The 26,093-nt window shown below is 41.5% G+C and overlaps 1 protein-coding gene across 3 annotated transcripts in view; it reads left to right on the forward strand.

The window, feature by feature from the left end:
• Window positions 1-184: 184 nt before the first annotated feature.
• Window positions 185-26,093, forward strand: part of LOC128453397 (striatin) — a 29,103-nt gene continuing 3,194 nt past the window's right edge. The window contains exons 1-13 of one of the 3 annotated variants that reach the window (XM_053436286.1): window positions 185-532; window positions 12,814-12,917; window positions 15,634-15,707; window positions 18,065-18,143; window positions 19,232-19,396; window positions 19,852-19,987; window positions 20,087-20,252; window positions 21,124-21,234; window positions 22,503-22,646; window positions 22,754-22,890; window positions 23,873-24,048; window positions 25,808-25,855; window positions 25,948-26,069. In XM_053436286.1, the coding sequence (XP_053292261.1) occupies window positions 323-532; window positions 12,814-12,917; window positions 15,634-15,707; window positions 18,065-18,143; window positions 19,232-19,396; window positions 19,852-19,987; window positions 20,087-20,252; window positions 21,124-21,234; window positions 22,503-22,646; window positions 22,754-22,890; window positions 23,873-24,048; window positions 25,808-25,855; window positions 25,948-26,069 (1,672 nt within the window). In that variant the 5' untranslated portion in view covers window positions 185-322. Of the gene's footprint in view, window positions 533-12,807; window positions 12,918-14,366; window positions 14,447-15,633; window positions 15,708-18,064; window positions 18,144-19,231; window positions 19,397-19,851; window positions 19,988-20,086; window positions 20,253-21,123; window positions 21,235-22,502; window positions 22,647-22,753; window positions 22,891-23,872; window positions 24,049-25,807; window positions 25,856-25,947; window positions 26,070-26,093 lie in introns of those variants that run through there. The other 2 variants (XM_053436287.1, XM_053436288.1) reach the window with 2 other exon arrangements.

The raw sequence follows: 26,093 nt of genomic DNA on the forward strand, positions 1-26,093 counted from the left end.
ATCTTTGCGCATAATGAGCCTGACCCAGTTTATGAATAATTATCATCTGTAACAAAATGAGGAGCTTGTCTGGTTGGAATACACAAGCAGAGGCTGTTCCTCCGGGGAGTCTGGGTGAGCGAATCAAGCGCCCCCAGAAAACACGGTGTGGGCGTGGCCGTAGTTGCTGACGTCATTCAATGACAGCTAGCTGTCAGAAAGTGAGTTCATTCCCCTGAGCCGAGTAGACGGAGCCGCCGTCGACGGGTTTTCTACGCTTCCCTCGGTATCTAGCCCCCGGACTCAGCGAGACAGCGGACGGACATTTCGACCGAGCCCGGCCATGGACGAGCAGGCAGGGCCCGGTGTATTCTTCAACAACAACAACTCTGTTCTATCCGGCGGTGGGAAAGGACCGCTGCCCGATGGCGACGCTGGGGAGGCGGCTAGAGCGCAGTACAGTATCCCGGGGATCTTGCACTTCCTGCAGCACGAATGGGCCCGTTTCGAAGTGGAGAGGGCACAATGGGAGGTGGAGCGGGCCGAATTACAGGTAAAAAACCACCACATTTAACGTACACGGGGTCACGCGTTAGTGGAACCACCGGGGCCCCTTCGGTAGCACGCGTTGAGATTCTGTTTTTGATTGTTCTGCTCACCAGGCTAGCTTGTTAGCATTAGCTCAGGAGCTAAAGGAGCTGCAGCGCCCCCTTGACCCGACTGCACGACGACTGTTTGAGACCTCTCCTCGGAGACTGTCATCACTGAACTTGCTCTCTGCTCTGAGGAGTTGAACTTCTCGAGTACATACCCCAACAAACATGTGGAATCGAACCACCAACCTTGAGCTACAACCACTAGCAAAGTGGTTTAAGCGTAGTGCTAATGCGCCTGTGTAGAAACCTAATGGCTAACGTTACTTACAGCTAAATGTACAGCACTTCATCTTAAAAACTAGATACAGACGTGGAGGAAAGGTAGCTCGTGTTTTAATGTTGTGGGAGCTGAAAGACAACACACTCCACTGAACAGCCTGTGGACTCATAATCTCTTGTTTATGAATCCTATCTTAAGCTCGCTGCCATGTCGCCACCATTGCTGTAGAGAAAATCCGAAATGCTGTTGCATCCGTCTCTGGTAAAGGTCAAAGAGCCAATTAATCCTATTAATTGGTCCTCTCCAGATAATAAACATCACACCCTGACCTGGTCACTAATCCCTCAAGTACTCAGACACTTAATAAATATAAGTATGCGGCAGGTTGTCCTTCTGTACACTACATATTTTTAAAGGGAAACCTGATGCTTAATGTTAAGTTTGCTTAAACTGTCAGTGTCTTGCAACTTGCCAAGGTCACTCTTAGAATTCCTTGTTTTCATATGGTTTCTAGGTGAAACTTTGTCTCCACCAAGTTTAATCTTGATTGGCTGTGTAGATATTTTAAAGGTTTGATATCTCTTTATGAGTCTACAGTCCTGCGCTGGTCTGCTTTGATTTATTTGTCAATATGTAATTCTCGCTTAAGTCAATATTTTAACCCTGATTGCGTTTTATGGCTCAGTTTATAATATTTGAGGGCCTAAGACTGGTCAATTTGATGCTTTAACTGATCAGTAGTTACAGAAGCAAACTGTCATCACCAGTCAACATGATCTCTTCAAACTAGTGTCGACAAAAAGTATCTATAGTAAAGAAAGTGACCTTGGACACCATGTTCCAGACTGTTCATTTAACCAGAATTTGAGCAGGCATCGTTGCAGCATGTTTTTTTTGATTGCCATCATTTCGACCCAGTTGCTGTGCCACTGTATGTGTACTATATGTGTGTATACTGGATGGCAGAGAAGACTAACACTGACTTTTGGGGCTTGACAGCAGGCAGCTCCACCGACATTCTCATCTGAGCTAACAAAGGGACGGGGTGGGAGACACTGCATTGTTTTCAGAACGGTGGCGTGTAACTCGTTCACTGTGGTAGGGGTTTGACTCACCAGCCTCATGCGGCACTTTCGGTCTGGCCTGTGTATTAAGCTTCCTGTCTGCTGTCATGAAGCAAGCTCTTCAGCATAGCATCAGCAACTGCGGCAGAGCACAGTGAGGTTGCTACATGGCTTATTGGGTGGTTTGTTTGTGGCGGCAAAATGGTGTGCTCAGTTTGAATCTTAGTTTTTTTAATAACTCTTGATGTTTGAAAGTAATTTGACCTCCAGGAGACTGTTTTAAACTCCTGACTGTTTTTAAATCACTGCAGCAGGACTCTCCTGAAAAGAGCAGTTTTTTCTGTGCCATTGCATGCCCGTAGCATAGCACTATTGAACATTGAAATGTTTTGAAAGTGCATAGAGGATTTAGTTTACTTTTGGGATATTAATATTATATTTTATAAATATTGCTTACTGAAATCATATATAGTGGTTAGAGGGTATTTGCGAATTAATATTCAGTGTAGGGACCGCTGCAAAGAAGAAAGAAAGTCCCAGAAATACACCTAAAAGGATGTATGAATAATGATGAGCTGTCATGGCCCTAGAGCGTTAGTGTTTATCATCATGTTCACACACGTTTTAATAACAGAATCAAAAGTGACAAGTTAATCTTCCACTTTTAATAAAGGCAAAATATATTGTTTCAAATAAAATAGATTTTTTTTAAATTACACAGAGTGATCTCACAACCCTGTGAATACTCTGTTTCCTCTCAGGGTGTTTTTTCCCTTGTTGTTTGTACGGACGTTGGATGGGAAACAGTCAAAGCTGTGTCTTATGTCCCTGTTTGGGAGGAAGGCGAGCACCAGGGCTTGTAGGAATGCCGTCGAGTCAGGCTGTTAGGTCATGCTCGGAGCCACTCCTCTCTGCTGGAGCTGTACAGTACACCAACTGGTCCCTCTCATTTGCTGCGTATGTATAAATGCATAGGCTGCTGTCATTCAGGATTAGAGTCCAGCTGAGCAGTCATTGACTGTCAATTGATTGACTCAGTCAAGCTGATTTGCTCAGCGAGCTATAGGTTACACCTCCAGTCAGTCTGTCGGATGTCATCCTGGTAATGAGAATAACTATGGCTGAAACTAATGATTATTTAATTATCGCTTAATCACTCCACTCTTTGTTCTTGTATGCTGTCAAGCATATACAGTGAAAATAGCCTTAAAACGTATACACACTGGATTATCGCTCTGAGTTTAGTCAGATCAACAAAACCCAAAGATTTTGGTTAACAGAAAAACTGAAGCTAGAACAAATCACTTCTGCCATTTTAGCTCGACACAAGACTTCAACAACCATTTGCTGCTAATTATTTTCATGATCACTTAATATGGTAATTGTGTATTATATTCAATAACATTTCATGGTGAAATATAAGTTGCAATTAATCAAAATGATTAGTTTGATTTAATAATTTGAGCCCTCAGAATAACCTTATTTCGGCATTGAGACCGGATGATGTGTAATGTTCCAAGTGAGATTAGCAGCACATACCAGGCAAGTGTATTTATTTTTAATAAGAAGTGTATACACAGCATGTTGCCATTGACGTAAAAGCACAGTTAGTTGCACATTGTGGAATTGTAACTATCATGTTTGCTATTTTTGTTGTCATCTAAATGATTTCCTGTTAATTGTGAGTGAATAACTGTTTTGTTTTTTGCTTTAAATGTCTGTAGACATTTATGATATAATAATTACCAGTGGAAGATGGTACATTGTATTGAACTGATCTGTTATTGTTATTATTTTTTTAATTGTATTCATTTATTACCATTTGTTGCAGTGACATTATTGAGAGATTATGACTGAGGGCTGAAGTTGATTTGCATATTGATATTTCGATATTGATCTATTGATATCCCCCTGCTATACTGATTAGCATGTATCTTTTCTGGGCCTGAGTTGAGTTACACCCTGTACAGACCAGGCTCTCCTCCAGTGTGCTTCAACAGCCCTCCAGTTATGGGGAAATCCCTGCTCCATAGGGTATCTCCTTGCCAGAAGTATCTGTCAGCAGCCATAATTTGACACTGGGAGAAGGTTGAAGGTGACTCAGGGTGTAAGATGGCTTCATCTGGGTGCAGACTGAAACATCCACCCACTTCTCTTCACTGGACAGAGGCGTCCCCTGTATTTCTGAAAGAACATCTTTTATCGGGAACAAGATTACGTGGCTCATGTTGTTCAATTATTTCTCTCTATGTCTAAGTATAGAATCAGCCTGCCTCGGTTAGATGATTTACTCCTGTGATCTCATGTTTGCTTTCACTCAATGGCAAAGCCTGAGGCATATTTAGCTCAATGGTCCAGCAATAAGTGGGGCTCAACCATGCACAAACATACACATACCATGGCATTCAGAAATTCAGAAATGGGAGTCACCGTCATTCCTCAGTCGATACCACATCAACTCCAATGCTGCAGTTATTTTTGCCCTCCTGGTGTAAGCCTGCGAGTGGGAAAGTACAAAAAAGCAGAGCAAACGCTTCCTCAACAAAAACTTAAGTACCGGTTACCCAGTATCATGGCTCTCAGATATCAGCTGACAATTAAGGCTCTACCAATGTTAAAAATATACCAGTTTACATAGAAACTAATGCTACATAACAGTTCACATCCCATCTCATGTACCACGGGGGTACAGTTCAACACAAGACTGGTGATGTTCCACATAAGCACAACAAAGACAGTTTCTGCGGCACATACCAAAGATTCACTGTGTTTGGATAGAAGTAAGTTTTTGCAAAGAGCTTGTGTTTTACCTGTGAGGGAGCCTGGAGGGAGCCATGTTTATGAACTCAAGCCCAGTCCTCTGAGCTTTGCTCCACTGTCCCCGTTGGACTCACACCAGAGCCTCTCCCTGTGCCCTGTCGGCCTGTTAATTCCACTCTGCTTCCTCCATTCACACTTAACAGCCTTCGTCTGTGTACGTGGGTGTGCAGGACAGCTGCCTGGCTGTACCAAGTCGCCTGCCCTCCCCAGTTTTACAGTAAATCTTAGGTCATTAGTCAGTCAGAGTTGTAAATTGCTGTACTCGCCAGATTAAACTGCTCTTGTTTCAACGTGACCGGATGTAATCTAGCTTGTTATTATTGACCTCAACCAAGGAGGTTATGTTTTCTTTTTGTTGTTTGTTTGTCTCTTAGTTAGCAGGATTAGGTAAAATCTGGAAAGATTACAACGGAACTAAAGTAAAGTGATGTAGAAGTATGGCAAAAAAGACCATTGCTCAATAATAACTGAATTAAGAGCAAAAAACACAATACTGTGCTATCAAAGAGAGTAAACTAGAATGGAACTCAGTAGAGTGTATACCTCCACCAAGGCCCAACAGTCTCCATGAAACAACATTTAAATCCACTAGATCCAGATTTTTACTCGGATCTGCACCAAATTGCAAGCACTCATGGATATTAGTCCCTTAAAAGACAGACATCTTTGACAAAACTGAAAAATATGGGATTCTCTTAAAAAGAACAGGATGGATGAAACTTAATAATCAAAATTATTGGGGAAAAAGACACGTTTTAGCGAAAGTTCCACAGAACCTGCTACTCTGCATGATGCCAATGTGATCATCATATCAACAACATTCACAGTTCCATGGGTGGGACACACAAGATAGCCAACCTGCCATGCTAGCTATCAATACAATGCTGAAGAGAAGTACTCAGGAAATGGAAGCCACAAACCGAATGAACACACACAGGGTTAGACAGCTGCTTTTGCCTCCCCTTTTGCATCAACATGGTCTGATTGGCTAGCGCATGGGCTTGAGTGTTTGTTTAAACATGATTTGATTGGCTGATGCCTTCGTTGCCACATGAAAACTTGAGTTCTCGTCAACTTCTGCTATACGCACCGTGAGCCACACAATGCAATCTGATACAAAGGAACCGCAATGCAGTTCAGCAATGTATGACATCAACCCCATTCAAAGTAACTGAGCAGCATTTCTGCCCAGTTTGTAATATGAAAAAATTCATCTCGGACTGCACCTTTTTCCACATCTATGAATTATTATTTGCTAAAGAGAACAGCTCTGTAAGATATTATTTTTCACATCAATACAATTTCCATCTCTTAATAATCAATGCAAATGCACATTGCTGCTGCCGGTGGTTGGTTACTGATAACAAGATTACACTTAACACATTTTACAACGTCAGACTTATCCCTATAAATCTTTTTTCTCTTCTCTACCAAGCAACTTAACTCGCCAGATTGTAAAGCTGTTGTTTGAACATGGTTCTTCCAGGACCACACCTTATAGTCAAACAAGCCATATGTCAGAGAAACTGCTGATGCCAGAAAGTGTAGCTCCTTGCCTGCATGCGTGAGTGTATGCATGTGCGCCATGAGCCTTATGTAATATTCATGCAGCAACATGGGATGCACCACCCGTGTCCTCAAGAAGCCTGACATGGTGCATTTTTCAGCATCTGCAAACATTGCAGCTCTAATTGTTAATAACATAACTACATCTATAACTTACACTATTATTACTGTCATAACAACCACTCTGGCAGTGCTTAAACAGTAGAGCTACACAACTATCTCTGCCCCACCCCATTTTGTGTCTCTTCCTCCCCCACCACCTAAACCTCCTCAACTATCTCTCTTGATTCAACCCAACCATTCAAGTTAGAGTCTGGTTCTCTTGGAGGATACTTTCTGTTAAAATATAAGTTTTTTTTAAATCTCCTCATCGTGGCAACTATTGGGTTCCTCTGTAATACTGTAAGGTTTTAACCTGACTATGTCAAGTGCCTTGAGATAACATATGTTGTGATTTGGCGCTGTGCAAATATAACACAATTGAATTGTTTGCACTCCCTGTAAGGTAGCACTGTGGTGTCAGCTTGCTGTGCGCTGTGTCACGGCAGTGTGTGAAATGAAGCTCATGTGGAAACTCGTGATGAGATGAAAATAACAAACCCGTGTCTCTGTCAAAGTTAAGGGAAAGAGTGAAAATGTATGTTTGACTTTGAGGAATCTCTGGGATTGTAAGGGTTTTATTTAGTTTTCTGAGCGTTGTAAAAGAGGGGAGGGGCAGAGCTCGGCTCATTCCAGATAAGTGAGCAGAACTCTTTACTAAATCAGAGTTTGAGCAGCTCACTGTCTCACCCTGACCACCCAACGATAGTTAATGTGTGCATGTGTACGTGTTCTTTGTGGATCGATGTGCACAGACTAATTTGAAGAAGTGAGCTGCAGCCATGCAACGTGCTTCTTGTGTGTCTTAGGCGTAGCAAAATAGAGCAAATCATTAAACTATCTGGTTTGTTTAATACACACACCCAACAGTCGGGTATATGATTGTGTATATACAATCAGTGTGGAGCGTTTTGTACAGTTAAATTCCCAGACAGCATGTGGTTGTGGACCTGTCATAGTGGTGAAGAGACAGCTGGGTGTTAAACTTAAGTTAGTGTTATTGAGAGCAGTATTGAACCTTACTGTACAATGATAAAAACAAATTCTGGATTTGCCAGGAAACATATCTATATGAATTTAGGATCCTCAGAAGTCCTTTTGATGGTTTTTAAAATTAACAAAAGTCTAATTTACGTCATATAAATACAAATGTATTAATGCATTTTAAACTGAGAATCTTGTGATACTAGATTGTGTTGCAGGATTTTTTGTGAAGCTTCAGTCAGCATCATCATTATTACAAGTACTTTCATTACTGCTAGCATGTCTCATAATCCGTTACTACAAGTTTGAACAGACTTAAATTAAATTAAATAATCAATTAATTATTCCTATGATCTTGGTTCATGTTGCATTCATTTAAAGGCTCAATTCATACAATTTAGATGACTACACCTATTTTATATTCAATTCCTGCCAATAGTTCCCTTTTACTATAACCATACACACTGGACCTTTAATTATTCATATTGATTCATAATGATTGTGATGTTTTGCTAGAAAGTAGAGAAACAAATTTTAGGTCACATCATCCCTGTTGGTTTTCCATCATACTTTCCATCGTACTTTTGGCTGATATGACTGTGAATTCCTATCATATTTCATTCAGTGTGGTATTCGTCTCTTGTGAGTCTTAAATTGAACTTGGTTAACCCTGAAGAAACTCTGATATCTATGCATAATCTATTTACAGTTTCTTAACAGATTTTCTTTTCTCCTCTTTTTGCACAGCAACATTTCAATGTCTAACCTAAAGTTATTTCATTCAATTTAAGGAATAATTCAAGCAGACAAACCTATTAAAAACTGCTGTTTTATTTTAGGATATATAGTGTACATACATTTATCTGTGGTAATGGCTGATTATATTGGTGTTCTAATCTATTCGTAATTTAACCTACCTGAAGGTAGGTCTTTCATCCATAAACATCTTATGTAGATCGGTGGCAGTGTTTTCTATGCACAAATGGAAAATACTCTGATGTAGCCACATTACAGTCCTCAGTCTTGGCTCTGTTGTTTTGCTACCTTTTTTTCTGTTGCTTCTAGTGTATGGCATGCATGGAATGTACTTGGCTAGTTATCAGGTCGGCCCTTGTGGTTCTCATTGGTTTGCGGTAACTGTGAGTGTAAACCTGGTGTTCGCTAGATGAAAGGTTGTTTGCCTAGTAAATGTGGGATTTACAGCAGTTGGTTTCCCTCCTTCAGCTCTGACCAGGGTCAAAATAAAGCCAAGCATGTGTGTGACCATTTTGTTTGTGTGTCAGCCCCTGAAGTCATCGAGTATCCGCTAAATTTATTTTTCAAATGGAGTGAGCTCAGTTGTTGTGAGCTCCGCGGATATTTCACAGTGTTCACTCTGTCTAGATTAAATGGCATCATTGTATTGCAGATGTCGCAGACGAAAACGTGTGATATTCACAAATGTCAGACTTTTAAGCTCTTCCTATAAATAGCAATGATATTGTTTGTTGTCATCATAGAGTCACTGAGTAAAATGTTTAGATGACTCTAGAATGAAAATGTCCTCTTGTTCCTGCTGTCAAATCCATTGAGAGTTCAATGGTCTGCGTGTTAATGTTGCTAATGTCATCTCTAAGGATGAAGAAATAAAACAGTTTTTCTGATTACGTTTAGATAGGTATTGTAATATAAAAATTCTACTGGGTGCACAAAAGAGAGGTTTAATTGGTATATATTTTAAACCATTGAAAATAGCTAACCTATATGTTTGTGTGTGCAGTTATATGTCTTTAAATTTGTTCAAATTAGGATTAATCATGACTGGAAGCTGCTTCCAGTCGTTTCGTTTTATTAATTTAATTAAGAGAGGAAAATCGAATTTCAAACTAGTATTTGAGTGAGTGAAAGCAGAAGGTACGGGGAGAGACGTTCTTACCTTATCTTACTAAAATACTAGAATTACACTGCGGCTGGAGTTTATTTTCCTCCTTGCCCTGTCTCTGCTGCCTCCTTTTCCTGTCGCTGAAAGGTCCCAGGCTCTGAGATGGATGCCCCATTCTACATGTCCTACTCAGATAGACTGAGGAACCCTTATCCAGCCACCCAATAATGCAGTCAGTGTGAGGCCGGGGATTAAATGCTTCCTGTGTCTCTTTATGCCCCAAGTTGACTCATTGCATTCCTCCCAAGGTTAATGTTTGATGGAGGAGAGATGGTGAGCCAGAGATTCACAGAGCGGCACTCTTCTCTCTGGCACCGCAGGACACCAGGGGCCAGTGCTTCATGTGGAAAGGAAGTGAATGGTCGCTCACTATCTCCGTCAGAACAGATGTACAGTTTTCATTTACAGTGAAAAATGAGATGATGAGCAGTCTCTGTTTCTGAGTATGTGTGTAAAATAACAACCTCTCAAGCTGTTCTTACCACTCTGTCATTGTTTTGGACAAGAGTTAGGACTTTTGTTGCCATGCTTCAGCCCTCACTGTGAAAATGTTGAAGAAATCACAACTCTTATTATTTCTAAGTTATTGTTGTTTATACTCAGCAGTTGTTTTAACATGTGAGCTAGAAAGATGAGCCATTTCAAGCTGAACATGAATTTGAAAATAGCTCTGCAATTAGGCTAATGAGGTCCGCGGTCCAGTCGAGTGTGACTCTGTTTTAGCCAAAGTAAGTTTGGCTAAAACGGCATCACCTCCTGTCCTCCAAAGACATCCTGGCATTTTTTTCATGTAAGTTCAATCTATACAGCTTTATTCAGGGCTTTGACCAATACAAATTTTAGGGGCCCGATGTCGATATTAGAAAGTATAAAACGTCTGATGTGTATATATATATATATTGGCCGATTATACATATACAAAAAATGGCTGTGTAATTTTAAGCTTGATATATTACTGTTGAAATATAAACTTATTTACAAATAAAACGAAACAGGAAAACAACCAAATATGTAGAACTTATATTAAGAAGATCAATCTGAAGTCTTTTACATAATCCTTTCTCAGTTTTCATATATGTGCATATCAGCAAACATAGATCCTGACACTAATTCAGACATTACTTTATTCCTTCCCACCAGTCAAACACTTTTTTTAGTCCACCTACTGGGACACATCATCAATTTCTTTAGAAAACAAAAGGCTCAATCTCTCTTGACTACTGGAGCTTTGCTTGGGATTTCTCTATTCATTGTATGTTAATTTAACCGAGCTTATAAATGCACCAGAGGCCCCTTCGTGAAATTTAAACTGTTTAGGGCTTCCTGTGTTAACACTCACTGATACTGGCTCAAGGTTATGGAAAGTCAGTAGCATAATAAACGTTAACATTATTGTCCATCCTGAATGTATTTGTATTGATCCAGCTGAGGGTAGATGCACATGGAGCAGTATGAATAAGGAGCCAGTGTAGATGTCGAGTGATATATGTGCTGTGCTGACCCATCTTTCTAGAGCATCAGTTGCCTGGTGTCTACTCAGGCTGCTGGCATGTGGCTGGTGCCAACTAAACCTGGTGCAGGACCAGTATCCAAAATCTGAAGGGCCCCTGAGCTATAGCAGGCAGGTTGTTATGAGTTCTTCCGTCGAGAACCGTGGATGTAAGAGATGCTGTTATTAATACAAGGCAGATTGAAGTACTGCCGTGACTCATTGTTGCAGTCAGCAGCAGCGCTGCTTGCTATCCGTGTGAACCTGTGATCCAACCCACTCAAACTCGCACCATCCTCTGCATGTAGAGTGAAAGGCACAGAATGGAGTCAATATTCATTCCCTTTTAAGACGTTCACTCGACGTTTTAGAATTTGAGTCATTCCCAGGAGAAAATTTCTTTTTGAAGTTGGACAGAAGCAGTTAGGTGCTGGCATTGCTTTTCTTTGCCCTTGTTTGAAACTGAGCCACCATCTTGTAACTGCTCTTCTGCTCTACAGATTTCCTTTACGATTTGTGTTTATCCAAACATTTCCTTATAGTCAATTATCTTCTCTTAACTACAAAGTGGCACACAGATGCTACTTTAATATACATTTTCTATTACAGCAACTGAGATGTACTTTAACAGACAAAAAGGTTTTCTCATATTGTTGTGCTACGAATGTGAAAGTGTATAATTACTAATGACTGATAAATGATATCTCATGATATCTCCCCCATTCTCCAAATCCTCCCACTCTGTCGATGTCGCAAAATACTGTAAAAAATTCAGTAGGACGTTATAATGTGATTAAGACTTGTACATGTCAACATAATACGACTAAGGTCAGAATACTCCACATGCCTCAATTCAATTACGGCTTATTCAGATTATCACCTCATTTGGGTTGAAGTAATCAGAAAAGGTGGTTTTACGTGGCACTGTCTTTTTCAGACTAATGTCTTAGCAGGGTTAATATCAGAAAATGTATGTGCGTGTTGATGTAGTCACTGTCTTCTCCCTCACTAACAACCACAGAGGATGGGATTTACTGCTCTGTGGCCAACAGTGGAAGACTAGTTGTATTACACTACAAGCTTGGAATGTATGGAATTCAATGAATGTAAAAAGAAGCCTTGCTGAAATCACGCATGCAATCAGCAAAGTTGTCCCTGTAAAGAGAAAAATTTTAACTGAGATTAGTAAGAAATGAAACTATAAACATCTTTAATTTGAGCTGGGAACTTGCACATTATATAATGAGAGCCCTCAGAACAAATGAAAAGAAGACCAGAATTTTTATTCTTGAGAAAAAATACAATAAGACATGAGTAATAGTTACACCACTGCGCTTAAGGCTAATGTTAGCTTTAATGCCATTACAGCTGCTAATGTACATTCTTCTTCCTACCTGCTTCCTGTGATTAGAAAATCAATGTGGATGCTCCAGTATCTTAGTAATATAGTTTGTTATACCACACATACAAGGCTGTAACTAAACAACGGCAAAAAGACTAAGACCACATTAAACAATGTTTCTTTTAATACGTGATCATTTTTAACTCTGTGTGATCTTTTCAAACTGTACATTACACTGTGACCTAACCTCTACCGCCTTCATTATAAGTGAGTGTGTGTAATGTAATGCTGACTCAGACTGAGTGCGTCAACAGCTGCTGCCTGTTACTGAAAAGAGACAGTGGTGTGCGGAGGAAAAGGATTTTAGAAGAGGGAGAGTGGGGGGATGTGTGGGAGAGTGAGTAGGTTAGATTAAAATAGAATAGTACTTCTTTTTTATTTCCCATCATGCCACGCAGGTTGATTTGACTATTTCAGTCGAAACAGAAGTCATTGTTCTTAGATGTTGCCTCATGGAAGTTGTCTTTTAAGCCATGTCTTTGTTTTTTGCTGGTTCACATCGAAGATGCCAAACAATCTGAAACATTGTCTCTATTAAAAAAAAAAAAAAGACTACTGTAAGTCTCTCTATACTTTGAAATTTTACCTGACAATCCTATTTTTGTACTTACAGGCCCAGATTGCTTTCCTGCAGGGGGAGAGGAAAGGCCAGGAGAACTTAAAGAAAGACCTGGTGAGGAGGATCAAAATGCTGGAGTACGCGCTGAAGCAAGAGAGGTGAGTGCCTTTACTGCCCACTGCTGCTCCAGCCCACCCACAGCACACAGAAATACCTACGCTGGTCGGCAACAACTGCAGCGGCTCCGTGTTTTGCATGTCCCTAAAAATAAATTCCTGCCTCTAAAAATACAGAAAATCGAGAACGTCGCAGGGTGAGATTCTGACTGGTCAACCAATCAACATTTTCTGCACCTGCACAGAGCTAGCACGCTGTCCGCATATCTCTACTTCAAGATATATTTTTTTGATAACATGCTAAAGGCTTGCTAGTGTTTTTAAAATATCAATCAGCATCTTTTTTTCGTATTCTATACGTAGTGGCCCAATGCCTCAGCTGGTGTCAGCAGAGGCAGTAATGGAGTGAGAGTGCCAGAGAGATTCCCTCGAGTCCAGCTGGTGTGAGCATGTGTTGGCAGGAAGGCTTTGTTTGCTGTCGGATGGTGATGACTGTACGCTGTCCTCAGCGGAAGGACAGGATGTGAAAGGAGGAGAGACGAATCCGCCCTCCACCCAAGACGAGGACACAGTCACAGCTCGCCATCTCCGGCAGCAAACCTGAAGAATTACATTGTTCTCATTCTTACGTTCCACGGCCCATCACCGTCATACAAAAGGTCCCTGTGGTAGTGGCAGTGATATACTTAGCATTTGCCCTCCTCCTTGATGCCGGGCTGCATCCTGGAACAGGAATATCTTTTTGACTAGTGTTTCTATCGGCAAAGAAATGGAATAATTCCAGGTTAGGACATCTTGGGTTGTAAAATGTTGCGTGTACACATTTATCCTGTGTAATGAGGGATTATTTCAAACACTTGAGGTGCACTCCCTGTCAAATTTCTTCTCAATGGAATAGTGTACTTGTTTATAACCTTTTTATCATCTTACAGCTTGTGTTTTTGTCATAAACCAGAATTCTAAAGTCTAACGTTAGCTAGATTATGGGATGTACCTCACATTTTGAGTGCAGGTGGAATTTTGATGCCATGTCCGTGTAGCAAAGCAGTCAGTCACTGTCTCCTGTCTCAATAACAACCACAGAGGGTGTAGTTTACTGCCCTGAGGCCAACAGTGGAAAACTCAAGTTGTATAAGACAACTACAAGCGTGGTAATGTTTGGAATTCAATGAATGTAAAGAGAAGCATGGCTAGAATTCAGGAAGGCAATCAGCAAAGCTGTCCCTGAAAAAGGTAAGAAGAAAAAATTTAAACAGGGATTGATTTGTAAGAAATTTAAATGATGACATTTTAATTTGGGCTGGGAGATTGTCCAACAAGTCTTAACTGATTTTCACCGTTGTCAGAGTAGTTCAGTGCTCTGTCGTTCCTCCACTCAGAGGTTAGTCATATGTCCCTCCCTGTTCTCTGAGAGGAACAACATCATTAGGTTTGTTAAATATGAAATCATCTTCTGTGTGTTTGTAGTGTATATTTATCCTCTTTTCTCAGCTGACATCCCCACAGACGCTGCCTCAGGAGCAACACCTAACCTAGGATTACCACCACTTTCCCCAGTTGCTAAGCAACAGGTCACATCTCCAAGGGTGTCTAAAAGCAATATCAGAATGTCTGTCTGAATGTGGGATGTACCCAATTTCAAATGAATTTGATTTAGATTAGGGTGGCTTCCTCTTGATCATATAGTGTCTCCTTGTGCTGTATTGACTCTGATGGATCTATGGGTCTGTGTGTAGCCATCGGAAGAAACAGCATCTCAGTATTGCAAAGGTTGAAACAGACTAAAGCCACACATTTATTTCCTGTATGTTGCATTGAGATTACACAAGTTTTATAAATAGGGGAGAGTTTTCTTTTTGGGGGGAATCCCCTGTCAATGGAATCATATTGTGAATATATATGTATGTTATATTATTGGTTTACACAATGTTTTTCATAATTCATAAGGCCATGAAAACTGTAATCCTAAGGTAAAAAAAATAAGTAAATTAGTTTAAAACATGGCTTATAAAGATCCACATTAACATTAGGAACCAGACTCGAGGATTTGTATCAGCGGAACCCGCTGATACAAACCCTCGACCCACTGCGAGTCAGTCTCAGATGTCAGATGTCAATTCGGCCCATGTCTCATCAGCTAGCATGGAGGAGAAGGGGTATATGACCTTTACTGCAGGCAGCCACCAGGTCGTAATCTGGAAGCTTTGGCTTCACTTTTAAAGAGCAGTCATGTCTTCCATCTTTAGATACAGTTAAAATGGTCAGATGATAATGGTTTATTGCGTTAACATACATTTTGAGATCATAGGTGTGATTTTCCATATAATTGGTCATTTAACTGAGAATTAACCATTTTAGTAATTCTTTTGTAGAAAAAGCCAAAAAGTTCACAGGTTCTTTCCACTCATTTGTGATAATTGTCAGTTTTGTTTGTCTTCTATAATAGTTCATTTAATAGCTTATCTGAATAAGAGACTGAATGAGCAATGAATGTGTCCACAGGGATTCAGAACAGTTTATAAATTATGAAAACAATTGCTGGATTCAGCTGTCTTGTATAGTAATGATACACACTGCTGTCTAAAAATATTATTTAAAATGTTATGACATTGATTTCAGCAATGCGACTCTAGAGCGCTACATACAAGTGAATGCTTCAAACGTGATAGTTGGGATGACTGTCAGAGCTTATGCAGATCTTGCACATGAGTCTTTTGAAGATTTTTTGCCTTCATCTTTTGCTTTTCTTTACTTACAGAGCAAAATACCACAAGTTAAAGTACGGGACAGAGTTAAATCAAGGGGACATGAAGCCTCCAAGCTACGACTCTGGTAAGTCTATGGAGGCTCAAATGGCAAACTCCACCTCTTCATACTAAATCACTGTTGAGTTCACATACCTCAAGTGACAGTTACACTGTTACACATGCGAAGGGTGTGTTCATGTTGAATCTTGTTTGCTTCGATAGATTTCTTCTCCCTGCCTTTTCATGAATACTGAAAGAGAAAGATTGTTGTTACAGCTGTAGTGCACAAACTTGAGCTACTTGAAGAGTTTATGAACATGTTTTTCCACTGTTTGAATTGTAGATATTCATGATATCAAATGTGAGAAAGAAAGGTTTGCCACAATCACACTTTCAGTCAGCATTCAGACAAAGACAACCAGGTTATAGGGTTGGTTCACCCAAATTACAAAAACATTATTTCACTCTAGTGGTATATCTGCATGAAGCCATGCAAACAGTTGTGGTATTATTTGTACAGCTTCAGTTATATTTGCCTTGGACATTTGACCTCTACCCAAATTGAATAAAATTAAAGACAATTAGATAGATGGGTAGATATATACTTTGTTACTTTCTTTCTTTCCTTTTTTATTTATCTATTCATTTATTGATTGATCCAATTTCAGTCCATAGCTTCACCTAGATCAGGGCTTGATGCTGCGAGTCGGGTCTGAAATCCCACTTGAACGATCCCAATCCCACATAACCTACTGGTGACAGAAATTACTATCACGACAAAGTCCGCTTAAGCCCATACGGACAAGAGCTCCATCAGAGCTTAGAAATATGTGAAATTGAACAACTGCAGTTTAACTACAAATTCACCTGCTGATGAAGATCGTGTGATGTGACGAAAAGCTCCATAACACCAATTAAAGCCCCTTTGCTACTGGTCAATAAACCTACAAACATCTGGCTTTTGTCTCCAATGGGAATGGATGAGATTGGCATTCACTCCCAGGTGAAATGACTCTGCATAAGACAGGTCTTTATCTGCTCCTGGTCCAATCAGCAGCGGAAAAAAAACGAAAGGAAATCTCCTCTACTGGTCAATCGCATTGTTTTAGTGGATTAAATTGTGTTTTCATAAACTGTAATTTAGGTGTAAAGGGGTATACATGATCATTGTGGTGAGATTGTTTCATTAAAGCTAAAAGAATACAACCTTAACTCTGCATGGATGAAGGATAAACCACTACAGGCAAGACACAACTAATTTATCCCTCAAACCCACACTGTTGTTCTCACTTTTTAACAAAACTTTCTTCCAATATAGCACCTCATTCTACTCCAGTTTCATCCCTTTATGAGCGCACTGCCTGCTTTTTGTTATATTGTAGTTTAATTGGCCTCTCATGTTCACGTCCTCCACCATCATTAAGTCAGATTGCAATATTTCCTCAGTCCTCTCCTCATCTCTATTCATGAGGGCTGTTCAAAGCACCAGAGTCCTTGAAGTGTTGATGAATGAGAGGAGGTGAGGGAGGAGGTGTTAGGTGGAAGGGAGGGAAGAGGGGAAGACTGCGAGTAGGAGGGGTTGCTCGTATGGTGGCGCACCTGTCCGCTCCTCAGCCCTCTGAATTAGACATGACCCACTTTTTGGTTCAGCCTCGTCTCTCTGTGCCCTGCCAAATCAACCCCTACACACTTACACATTATCTCTACCCATCTAAATCTTATCAACACATCTCCCTGCCCCATGCACATATCCCAGCTGACTCGCGAGCAGGCTGTTGAGGTTGTTGACTATCAAAGTGAGCTCTGAATCCCATCATTATTTGTCTATGGCTCTGACAAAGCCGTCATAAAGAGTGTTTGCTGTTCTGGATGCTGCAGGCATGGATACACTTCATCGCTCTTTCTACTCTGTCATGGGACACGGGCGGAGCAAAATCCAGCCATTTTGAAGGTGTCGTAATGCATCCTTAAAAATCGAAAGTCTTGTTTTTGCATCAAAAACAAGCCACTTCTGACAGGTATTACATCCTATCTCAGTACTTCTGCTGGTTATGTTGTGTAGACAATTTTATTAGGACAATAATTAATTATTGGGATGTAGACATTTGCTTTGAGGCTAGTTATTAAAGGAATAACTTGGGTCCAAATCCAAACATGAACCTCAGTATAAGCTGACGAGGTTGGCGTGAATCTACTGATCCTAGTTGTGCACACAGCTGTTTAAAAAATGTGTTTTTCTCTGGCACAATTTAAAGCGAACCAGTATCCTCCTCTATTTAATCCACTGTTGACTTACCGATAGCGACCGTGTGCTGGATGTGTGGAGTTGCCAGGTTGCTGGGATGCTGGAATGTTCTGGTTGTGTTTACAGAGTGGAAATAATGTCAGAGCCTGTGCTGCTGTTTGTGGAGCCCTGATTTGTGTCCTTCTCTTCTCCTCCAGATGAAGCCAACGAGAACGAGACTTCTGGGTCACTCAACAATCAGCTGTCCTGGAAACAAGGCCGTCAGCTCCTCAGACAGTAAGCGGACATGTTTTCATCCTTCTGTTACGTTTTTCAACCCAGAAAACAACACCACTGCACTACAATTAGCTGTATTGAAGTACAAAGATGTTTACAGGCCCCTTTTTTATTATTTATCTGCAGCCGTCTTTATTACACCTTACTTTTCTATATAAAAGTTACAAAAATGGAATCGGAGACATTTTGTTTTCCGTCTTTTTACCGGAAGTGGAGGTTGTCACAAAGCCAAGTCGCTGTCTGTGTTTAAGGGAGAGCCGAGCATCGGGACAGACAAAGACGATGTTGTTTTTCACGTCACGCCCCCTGATTCCTGAAGTCCGCCATGCTATCTAAAAAACACTGTGGCAGCAACATATCGGTTGTTCAGTGCAAGGCAGGATATTATATATAATGTCTTCTTAATGGTATTGTAGTGAGGTCTGTGTATAAAAGGTGTTATAGGGACAAACTAACTCAATCAGCAGTTATAAAACCTAAAAACTGTGGGAGATGGCTCCCTCACATGGGCAGCAGCAGTAATTACCTGCTCTGTGTTTTTTCTTTTCCTCCGCTTTACTCAGTGAGCTCAGGAAAGTGTGGTAATCATCAGCTGGCTCTCTAGTCAGTCTGTGTAAATAAATCGGGCTCCAGCCTTTATCCCAGACACCATAAGGCAGCTTAACACGTCATCTGCCACAACATGCCGGCCGAGGAGGAAGCCAATTTATTCTTGACACCATGGCAAGGGACAGATCAATAATGTGCTAAGACACCCCTCCCTCTCAGTCAGTCACCCTCACCAATTGCTAGAGCATCTTCTGCATGCCTACAGGCTTGTTGTAATATTTGATGAGTTGCACATCTTGCCTGAGCAGAGCTGACTCTGTTAAGTAGACCATTGCCTGGGGAAATGACACTATTCACAGAAACAAAAAACTGACTCTTCCTCATCTCTGTTTCTTCTGAAGTCTCAACAATAAATGTGAAACAATGATTGTATCCCTGACAGCATTAATACATTCCTGTATAATGCCTTGGCATCTTTCCTCACTTTTTCAACACACACACAAAATACAACCTGTCTGAGTTAGTTCATCTTGTTCCAGGTACCTGCAGGAAGTGGGCTACACAGACACCATCTTAGACGTAAAGTCCCAAAGGGTTCGAGCGCTGCTAGGACTCGCCGGGGATGGAGGTGGGAGGGCAGGTGAACGAACCAGCGCTGAGCCTTTGGTAAACGGGACGGACACAAAGGGCATGGGCACCAGAGGGTGAGTAAACTCTTCTTCAACATACATTGCAAAATATTATGGTTTCAATCTGTGATTATCTGTAATATATCGGTTCTGAGACATAACAGATTATGTAGTGAGTGCCTGGTGAATGATCAGAAGACATCTCATCAGCTCTTGTCGTACATGTTTGCTGCCGTCATGTATTTTTAATAAAACAATAAACATGCTTTGACAAATGGGCTGGAACCTCCAATGAACAGGCCCCACTGACCTCATCGAGGTTCAGTATTCAAACTTTGAGGAAAATATGTTTTTACTAGTAAAAGCATAATCCATGATTTATAATCAAATATTTCACCACCCAAATTTGCAGTGTGAAGTCGCCATTGAAAGGCCAACACATACACTTTTGTTACAGATGTTGCATTCTAGAGTGATGGGGGGAATCAGCACAGATACTGTAAGCATTTTGTTTGGTTGTTCCTCGATAGGAAAGCTGAGCTCTCTGACACGAGCGCTGTGCTGGAGGCCTTCAAGTTCATCGAGAATGCAGCTGCTGAGTTTAGTGATGAAGATGATGACGAGGATAGCGAGGGGAAGGACAGGACTCATGTTGAGTCCAGGACGGTAAGTGAAACAGTCTTCCCTCATCTTCTGCCCACACACAAAGTTAAGCAGAAGTTTCCCCTGTACTATTAATAACTGCCCTCAATTTCTTTCCCCCAGATCTTGAGAAAGAAGCCGCAGCCGTCGTCATCGTTGCCAGCCAGTATGGACACCACGGAGGACCCTGACACAGAGGAGGCACTGAAGGGCTTTGACTTCCTGTCCAGCCCTGACGAGATGGACACCTCGCCAGAGTCCAGAGGCACTGGAGACGGTACGGACTGGGGTGAGTCCAGGATCAGTCAAGAACACGACAAAGTGCAGGGTTGGAGCTGGATGATTTAGCCTGTACAAATACAGTTATAACCTCTGAAAAAGTTATTTTCTTTTAGACTATGCTGAGCTTGTGTATCTACAAGTAAAATACACAAGTGTCAGAGGCAGTCACTAATTATGTAATGGTGTAATTCAATAGATTTCCTGTTTCTCTAAATTCTCAAAGTTTGGTGACTGTTCATGGAGTACTCGTCATTCATATATCATGCTGTGGTCATAAGTCATGGTGTTTGGCGTGTCTCTGTTTAACTCATAGTTTTGTGATCTCTTCCACTGTGTTCCCATAGCCAGCCTGTGACCACAATGTCTCTTCCACTACGCCTGTGTGTTGTCAAGTCAACCCTGTTCCCTTTGAGTCTCTCAGACTAAAGCCAAAAAAATGGGTTTAATATCATGCTGAGGTGTGTCTTTGTATTTGAGCGTGGGTTTGAGGATTTGAGTCCTGTTTATAAAACAATCAGAAAGATTTCATGGATAGGATTTATATGTTTTTCATGACTCAAAATCCAAATGTTCAAATGAAAGAACTCCCCACATGGTATTAACTTCCTTACCACCACTCTCATCTCTTCCTATAGAACAGAAATTCTTAAAAAAAGATAAAAACAAGAAGGCTGTGAAGCTGCTTCCACTTACAGAGGTGCTAATAATCGTGAAATACTCATCTCGGGTCCTAAAGCCTACAGCTTTCCTGGAGGTTTATCATGCCTCCATGAGAGCAGGAATCTGAGAGAGGTCTACACTGTGCCAGGCCCATCGGGCTTCTTCCAGGGCAGTTGCTCAACAGCCTCTCGGTCTGGTTTTGTTCCCACCCTGTGTAGACAAGGACGAGCAAGGTCCCATTTCTGAGGCCTGGGACGTGGACCCGGGCATGATAACCAAACTCAAGGAGCAGTACAGAAAGGAGCGCAAGGGGAAAAAGGGGGTGAAGAGTAAGTCCTGCCAGGCGTTGCCGCCGCCTCCCTCCCTTCCTCCTACTCCTCTCTCTGTAGAGCCTGACTTTCAGCCAAACGGCCTAAATCAGAAACAAAAACATCTTCTCTGTTTTTTTCTCATCTCCTTCTCTTGCTGCTCCTTGTTATGCCTTTTGTCCTCCTGTCTGTCATTTCATCTTCAATGTTTCCTGTTTCCTGCACAGACAAAATCTGTTGCCATCTTTGTCCTGTGATGCTTGATGCATGTTTTTTCTGTCCCGTTTTAACGTTTTGATTTATATTCACTTCATCTCGTCCACACAGTCAGATATCAACAGATTAATGTGATCGTGATGACGCGTCCACCTGTGTCCAATCCGGACTCCACAGTCATGTGTTTCTGGCATTGAAATCTTCTCCAGTCATAACAACATAATTATCAACATCTTCATCCTCATTAGACAGCCATGTTGATACTACAGTAATAAGTATATTGCTGCTGTTATAAATTAATATCAGTGAAAATCTTTTTCAGTGAAGTGACTGAATACGCAGCTCTCAGAGTAACAGCCCCCTTCAGACTCATTCAGTGGCTGGGAGCTCTTAGAATTTACATTAAGTAGGCAGAAGCTTCTTTTTTTTTTACTCTGGTTGAGTTGTGATATTAACGACGCAGTTAATCTCACTTTTGTTTTTTCAAAACCTTGCTTACTTATTAGTTTTTTTTTTTAATCTATTTTTATTCTTCATGCCTCATCGGTGCTTCATCACTTTTGTGGTTGTGTGGAGAAGATAATCGGTAGATCAGTTGGTGATATTTTTTTCAGGCTGTTGTGTCTTTTGTGTACTTTATTTCTTTGCACCAGAGTTAAGGGCCTATTTTACCTGAAATGATATACATTTGTAAACATCAATAGTTGGTCAAGTGAATTATTCTGTCTGTGATCTCACAAAATCCAGCCCCTGATCTAAAATTCCTTCCTCCACACTGCCGACACTAAGAGATACATGTACCCCAACTCCAACTAATCTAACAGGAACTCTGCTGCTGACTGCCTTTCCTTTCTATTTCTTTTACACACTATAATTTATAATTTACTTTCTTCCGTTTCAGTGCTGCTTTCCTTCCATGTTCACTCTGCCTTATCTTTTTCAGCTTGTTCACACAAATAAAATACTTAATAAATAAAATACATATTTATTTTCTTTGTATTCCTTTTTAGCGTTTCACCCTCCATTGCTCTCGTTTCTGTTTGTTCACACTTTTTACCTGACTTGTTATATAGGGCCAAACAGGTCCAAATTGCAGGACATGCTCGCTAACCTGAGAGACGCAGAGGACTTGTCCCACATGCAGCCGCCGTCTGCCCCCCAATCCCGGCCCAGCGTGGCCCGCTTCAACGAGCACGAGGGGAATCGAACGGATGAAGGTGCTCGATTGAAAATACCAGCAGATTTGGTTTAAATTCGCTTCGCCCCCTTGTTAATTCTGTCAACAGTGATTGTGTATGTATTTTTTTATGTGTTCCTTCCCCAGTTGAGGCTTTGACCTTCCCACCCACCTCAGGGAAGTCGTTCATTATGGGCACAGAAGAGGCCATGGAGAGCGAGCTGGGTCTGGGGGAACTGGCCGGACTCACCGTGGCCAACGAGGCCGACAGCCTGGCATACGATGTAAGTAGGAAATGGCAGAATGGATCACCGAACCATTTTCAGGGGAAAACTTTTTTTCTTTCTTCTTTCTCATTGGAGACATATGAAAAATAACCCTCCTACCTTCCTCTACTAATCTTCATCAAATTGACCAAAGCACATCATATGCTGAGAACTTGCCATTTGTGTCTCAAAAGCTATTTTTATAGACTGTGTCTCAAATAGTTGCTTTGAAAGTGAAGCACTGGAAGAAATGTTATTTTTTGATTATAACAGTAATCACAGTAATATCAAAGTCACCTGGCTGTGAAATTATATTTAAGTAGAATGTAGAGGATCTTTAAGCTAAGTTTATTTCAGTGTGATGGCAGGTTTTTACACAAACGGGTTGTTTAACCTATTAAGACCTAAAGTGCAGCAAACGCCCTCTAAAACATAAATATTGTTTGAAAACTACCACCTAAAACCTGAGGGTTTCTGAAGAGCTGACAGAATTACCAATATTCATTCAAACTTGTATTTCTTATTTGAGGCAGAGAGAGACATCAAAAAATGTATGGTTAAGACATTTGGCTTTCATTAAAAAACGAAGGTGGTCAGTAGGTCAGCAGACACATAGACTGGGTCGGTATCTTGTTATTTTAATTGTTGAATCACTGCTGTTACCTGCTCCAAAAGTGCACTGAAAAAACAACTGTATTTCTATTAACTTTCCAACCAGTATTTAAGCGAATCTAAGTGTATTTCATCAGTCACATGGCTGGAAAATTATGACGTCAAATAATATACCGTCTATAAAGGGAGAGCAAGCAAACGACGGACCCAGTCTTAAAGCTGTATACATCCATATGTTGTATCCGGACTAAATGGTTGAAAATAAACACTAACTCGTGTGTTAAAGGTGGTTTATTAATCAGGATTTAACTGAAGCTCAGAGTACTGATTACATAGAATGAAGCTGCTTGATTAGATGTTGAGCTTTGATGAGGTGCTCTCTCTCCAGATCGGCAACAATAAGGATGCCATGAGGAAAACGTGGAACCCCAAATTCACCCTGCGGAGCCATTTCGACGGGATTCGCGCTCTGGTCTTCCACCCTGTGGAGCCCGTCCTGATCACCGCCTCAGAAGACCACACGCTCAAAATGTGGAACCTGCAAAAGACAGCCCCTGCCAAAAAGTAAGAATCCCCTCACCCCAGAGACACCATTCCTGTACGACAGAGGGATTTCTCATAGATTTTGGTTGCTTAAAAGGAGCAAAAGTAACACTTTAGAATTTACTACATTATCGATTAGCTGTCCAGTCCTCCCTCATCTGCTCTGTTAGAGACACTACGCCAGTGATTTTCAACCAGTGTGCCGCGGCACACTAGTGTGCCGTGAGAGATCGTCAGGTGTGCCGTGGGAAATGATCTAATATCTAGTGTTGCACTGAAGTATCGGCCGAACATCGGTAGCGGCAGATATTTGCCTCGTTTACCGACATCTGCACATCGGTAATAAACGTGACTTTCACCGATATCATTGGTATTTGTGGTTAAACCGCTGGGCAGGTGCCGCGGCTGGGGGAGCAGTCGCCCTCCTCTCCATGGAGACTCGGCGTGCGGCATGCCTCAAAGTTTTTTGGGGGGGGAGGTCCTATTCCGCTGTGCCTCACGGCGTCGGTTGTGCGGGGTGCTTTCTTTCTCTTGGGCCGCGGGGCGGTGTCCGTCGCCGGTGCGGAAGGCGGGCCGTTGGAGGGGTCCGGGTACGGCGGTCGGCGGCGGCGACTCTGGACGCATGTCGGGCCCTTCTCGCGGATCACCTCAGCTACGGCGCCCGCTGGGGGAACCCTCCGTTCGCGCGGGGGGCCCCTTCCGGCGATGCACCTCGGCTGGCGCCTAGCAGCCAGAGCTGGTGCGGACCAGGGGAATCCGACTGTTCAATTAAAACAAAGCATCGCGAAGGCCCACGGTGGGTGTTGACGCGATGTGATTTCTGCCCAGTGCTCTGAATGTCAAAGTGAAGAAATTCAATGAAGCGCGGGTAAACGGCGGGAGTAACTATTGGCACTCAAAACAGGTCAATCTGTTTTAGACAGGGTTAAAAGGTCCTGTTTTAAATGATCCTTATGGTATTTTGACCAAAATATGTTACAGACATTTCAATAAGACCCCAAGGAACCATATCAAATGTGATAAATGGGTATAATATGTCTCCGTTAAATAAAGTTTAGTTAAATCAAAGATTGTTTCATAAATCTGATTCAATTTGTGCTCATTAAAAGGTAAGAGTAATAAAGGGCTGAAATAATTTAAAATAGTCCTCTTTAATACATTTAGAAGTTATATTACTAACTATATGTATTATATGTACTGTGTTAGTCCATAGAGTGTCATTTTGGTTGGTGGTGTGCCCCAGGATTTTGTAAATGTAAAAAATGTGCCACGGCTCAAAAATGGTTGAAATTCACTGCACTACGCACTCAGACAGCAGTGTAGTGTTTGTGGAGTGTAGTCGCCTCCTTGTCTCCTCGCAACAGCATCATCAGAAAGAAAAGCTTGGTTGTTTGATTACAGTCCCATAGGTATCATAACTTATTTCATTGCTGCGCTCTGACACGGCTCAGCTACAGGAAACTGTTCCCACGTGACAAAGAACTGACGAGACTTTACTCCCCGAGTCTCATTTTGTCGTACCACAGCTCCGCAGCTCACACACAGCCTGTAGTGGTGGGTTTATTTTTAGAGGCTGGAGTCATTTGAGAGCCGAGGGTAATATTAAAATACAACAGTAACTATTGGGACAGTAGTATATTGTCCATCCATTTATAGCTTTATATAATAAAAGAAATAATGAAAATACCTATTTTCTCGAATTTTATCTGAAGCACAGAAGAATTAAGTGCTGCTTTTGTGTTTTGTATGGGAGATTAATGAAAGCGCTGTTTGCCCACAGGAGTACTTCTCTAGATGTGGAACCGATCTACACTTTCAGGGCCCACAGGTAAAGACACTGCGCATTAATAAAACATTTTTTTCAGTTTTTTGCTCAGTATTTCCTGCTTGCTGACAATTGTATCAATATTTATACCACAGGGGGGCGGTACTGAGTGTGGTGATGAGCAGTACAGGGGAGCAGTGTTTCAGCGGAGGGGTCGACGGAACCATTCAGTGCTGGAACACTCCCAATCCCAACATCGACCCCTACGACTCCTATGGTAACAGTTTAGAGTCACATTTTG

Source organism: Pleuronectes platessa, chromosome 12, assembly GCF_947347685.1.
Source record: "Pleuronectes platessa chromosome 12, fPlePla1.1, whole genome shotgun sequence".
NCBI lineage: Eukaryota > Metazoa > Chordata > Actinopteri > Pleuronectiformes > Pleuronectidae > Pleuronectes > Pleuronectes platessa.